Source organism: Vicugna pacos, chromosome 3 (genome assembly GCF_048564905.1).
Source record: "Vicugna pacos chromosome 3, VicPac4, whole genome shotgun sequence".
Taxonomy (NCBI): Eukaryota; Metazoa; Chordata; class Mammalia; order Artiodactyla; family Camelidae; genus Vicugna; species Vicugna pacos.
This window is the reverse complement of record NC_132989.1, coordinates 2,638,012-2,642,068: the sequence shown is the minus strand read 5'-3', so window position 1 is coordinate 2,642,068 and position 4,057 is coordinate 2,638,012. Positions and strand designations below refer to the sequence as shown.

The window sequence follows — 4,057 nt, the reverse complement described above, 5'->3', positions numbered from 1 at the left end:
ATTCTTGAACCCCATGACCTTGTCACTTTGTGCTGCGTTTTTGTCACCTGGACTGACCTGCATAATGACACTACTACTAAATCAGGGGTTTTGTTAAATCTGTCTAGCAGAAGAAATATGAAGGGAAGCCAGAGGTAGCAGGAGATGAAACACCACGGAGCGGCCTGGGGATGGCCTGAGCCTGGCACGGCTCCTCCTGCCCCAGGGGGAAATCTGGGGTCAGTGAGGGACAAGCAGGCAGACAGGGAAGGACAGTGATGGTAAGGCCGATTCCTGGGAGACTGCCGGCAACCAACGGACAGAAGGAGAAATGAGAGCAGGACAAGGAGACACACTAGGAGCAGACACACAGAGCCTGAGGACCGTAAGCAGAGGCGACAGGTTCTGATCAGCCGGCCCACCCGACCCAGGCACCCTGGACATTCCTTTCCCTTGACGCTCATCTGAAATGTAACCTTAACTGGCAGGCCCAGTGCATGGGTGGGTGGGTGGAGGGGTCTGAGGGCTCAGGTGTGCATGTCTGGTTGAGCAGCCCTGTCACCGGCTGCACTTAAACAGGGCAGGTACCCGGTCTGGACAACCTAGGCTGCCTGGAGATGACGATGACTACGGCCCACGGAGACCCCAGCAAATCCGACAAGACTTGGGGCAGTGAAAAGAGCTTTATGGAGGCAGGACATACTCAGGTTAACTTACCCTCAGTACAGACCTCTACAGTGAAATGTTTACATCCTCGAAACATGAACACCCAGAGGAGAAGGGAACACAAACACTCTTCTCAGGAGCACTGTCTTGAACAACCCTAGGCGGGCATCTACAGTTCACAGGCCGCATCTACACCTAAGTGAAGACACTCAGGGCGAGGGGGTGTCTTGAAAGATGACAAGGGGGTCCAGAAGGAGGCAGATGGAGGAGCTGCTTCAGGCCAGGGGTGGAGCAAGCTTCCTCTGCCTGGTGCCTGGGCAGACAGCACATCACTGCATGGGGAGGGAGAGAAGGAGAGAGGGAGACAGGGAGCTTCTATCCTGGAACCCAGGTGACTAGGGACCCCAGCTCCACCAGACCCACACATCTCCCCAAGGCCAAAGCCTCATCACCCGCAATCACCCCCAACTTGGAGCTGATGAACCAGTATTGGCAGAGGTAAATGACACTTCTCAGCCCAGAGCAAGGACGGATGGAGGCTGCCTGCTCCGGAATCAGACCTGGAGGTGCAAAGAGCCCCGAATCTCCAGGTTTAGGCAAGGCCTCGGGGCAGAGAGTCTAAGGAGGGCATGGCAACAGCGACTCTCCTCAGGGCCCCTGCCTCTCCTGACCTCATGGCCACTGGAGAGTCTCCTGGATTACTCATTCCTGAAATTCAGCACCAAACAAACCAGGCAGCTGGCTTAAGGCTCCCCTGTTGGTAAGCAACCACTCTGCCAATTCTGGAATCCGCGCCCCGTCTGCCCTCCCTCTTCTGACACAGGACAGGGGGCCCACCTGGAGCAGCATGCTGAGGCCCAGGTTGCGATGCCTCCTCTCCAGCTCCGACACAGCCTGCAGCAGGGACCTGAACCTCTCTGCCGGGTCCTCGTCCTCATCCTCAGGGGACCCTTCCTCTTTCTCTGCCTCCTGCAGGAAGCGCCCCTCTTCCTCAGCAAAGAAGGCCCGAAGCTTCTTGTAGTCAGTCAGAGCCTTCTTCCTCCGGTCCATCACGTGTCCCTAAAGGGCAGGTGGACAGCAGGGAGGAACACCCGTGTCCTCGGGCTACACCCTGAGACCCTCCAACCCACCACTGACCATCTCAAGGAGGAGAGAAGGGTTTGCTGTACAATGCTCAGCTGCGTCCCAAGACCCTGCCAGACAGGGTCAGGGTACATATCCATGTTCCCTCGTTCATGTGGACTCCACTCCCACCCCACTTGCCTTCCACACAGCAGCAGCAGACTCAGCCTGGCCATGCAGGTCCCGAGCATCGTTCAGATCTTTCCTCATGATCTCCACAGACCCCTTGTTCTCCTGGAAAAACATGCTTGTTACAGGGTGTGTGGCCACGTTTGAAGGTCTGGGGCCAACCAGGGGGGCATCACACCATCAGAGTCCCCTGACCGTCTAACTGTCCAGAAGGCCTCAGCCCATGGTCTTGGCCCACTAGACACCTCAGAACCCTGCAGGCGCCAGATTGGGTCTGAGTGACCCCCTAAGTTCTCTCCAGGAGGAAGTCTGATAGAAGTACTCATGCTAAGAATCTAAGCGGGTAACTGTACACAAGGCCGTCCCCTGGGGTCTCTGGTGTTACTGTCCCCAGCACAGGGACGGAGAATGGCCCTTTTGGGGTGAGCATGACCATATCCAGGAACTGCCCAGCTGACTGGGTGGGTTGGGCCCTTCAGGAGGAGGCGGGGTCCAACTCCCCTGGATACATGCTATAACCCCAACACAGCTCCTGGACATCACACCCCACTGCCCACCAAGGGGATCCCCAGCATCCGACCCCTGACACAGGCCCCCATTCCTGGACAGTGTCCTTTTTCCCCATCCCCCACCACCCCATGATGTCCGATGCCCACGCCATGGTCCCAGGTCCCAGTTCTGAGTTCCCAGTTACGTACAGCCCTATCCTACCGGCCACTTGCAGACGGAGTCCTGCTGTGGGCCCCACCCGCCTATCTAGACCCCTGTGCGTCACTGCCATGCTCCCCGCACGACGTCACCCTGTGGCAGCCCCACCCCCCAAGGGCAAAGCCTTCCGGGGGTGGGGGAGTGGGGAGAGAGCAACATCCGGGAATAGGGGATGGGGGAACAGGGCACCATCCAGGGTTGGGAAAAAGGGCAGTGGGCACCATACACAGGATGGACAGGGGACAGGACACCAAGCAGGGTATGGGGGGAGGGATGGGGACGGAGAACCGTCCAGAAGATGGAAATGAGGCTCAGGGCGCCCTTCGGAAAATGGGGAGGGGGACAGGACACCCTCCGGGGGAAGGGCAGCTAACGGCGCGCCGCCCGCGCGCACCTTGCCGCGCAGCGCCTTCCTCCAGCGGGGCTCCCACTCGGGCGGCTCGGGCCCCGCGGCCATGCGGCAAGCGGCGCAGAGCGGGCCCCCGTCCGCGCGGCACAGCAGCTGCAGCGCCGCCTCCGAGGCCGGGCCGTCGCGAGCGGGCGCCGCGGCCGCCTCCTCAAGCGCCAGCAGGCGGCGGCTGAGCGGCGGGCGGCCGGGTTCCACGGCGCGCTGCCAGCAGTCGTCGGCGCACTCGGGACACGGGAAGGGCCCGTCCTCCTCGGCCCAGAAGCGCACCACGCACGCCCGGCAGAAGCGATGGCCGCAGTCGGCGCGCACCGGCTCGCGGGGCGCACGCTGGCACAGGGCGCAGGCGGCCTCCGCGGGGCCCCCGGGAAGCGCCAGGGCGGCGGCGGCGGCGGGGCCCTCGAGGAGGGCGCGGACAGGGGCGCACGGGTGGCTGGGCGGGCGGGCGAGGCCGGAGACACCGCGGAGAGGCGGGGATGGGAACGCGCGGACGGGAATGCAGAGCTGGGACAGAGGACAAGAATGGCGACCGGGATGGCGGGGCGCCCGGCGCAAGGTCCTGGCAGAGGTACGCTCCACCGCGCAGGGTCCTGGCAGCGGTGTACTCCACCTTCCTGTGTCCTGGCAGCGGAGCGCTCCCCTCCGCCTGGCTCCTGGCAGCGCTGGACGCGCCCCAGCCCGGCCCAGCTAGCCGTGGTGTGCCAGCCGGCCGACCCACGTCTTCGCACGCTGAAATCTTACAGGGATTGTCACTCCTCCCATAAACGACTCGTGTGCGAGAGGGAAACAGATTTATTTGAAATGTCTATTTTAAATCCTTTTTTTTTGTAAGCTGCCAGGACCTGAGTTACAAGCACCTCCTTGTGGCGCAACGCCCACGCGGGGTTGGGGGGTGGGGACGGGGCTGGCAAACCAGCTGTGCGGGCCCTCTCGCCTGCCGCTTCGGGAGTGGAGTCGTTCAGCACGCCTGGGGCCGCGTGGGCCTCCCCGCGTGCACATGTCCGGCGTGGCGTGCGGGGGCACCCGTTCTGTGTGGGCCACCCGCAT

At 62.2% G+C, this 4,057-nt stretch overlaps 1 protein-coding gene across 1 annotated transcript; it reads right to left on the bottom strand.

The window, feature by feature from the left end:
• Positions 1-643: 643 nt before the first annotated feature.
• On the bottom strand, positions 644-4,057 carry RNF187 (ring finger protein 187). Its single transcript, XM_072952042.1, has 5 exons — positions 3,862-4,057; positions 2,999-3,672; positions 1,909-2,001; positions 1,483-1,704; positions 644-977 (listed from the first exon to the last, which is right to left on the bottom strand). Exons 1-5 carry the CDS (start codon positions 4,055-4,057, stop codon positions 975-977), a joined length of 1,188 nt encoding a protein of 395 aa, XP_072808143.1. The 3' UTR covers positions 644-974.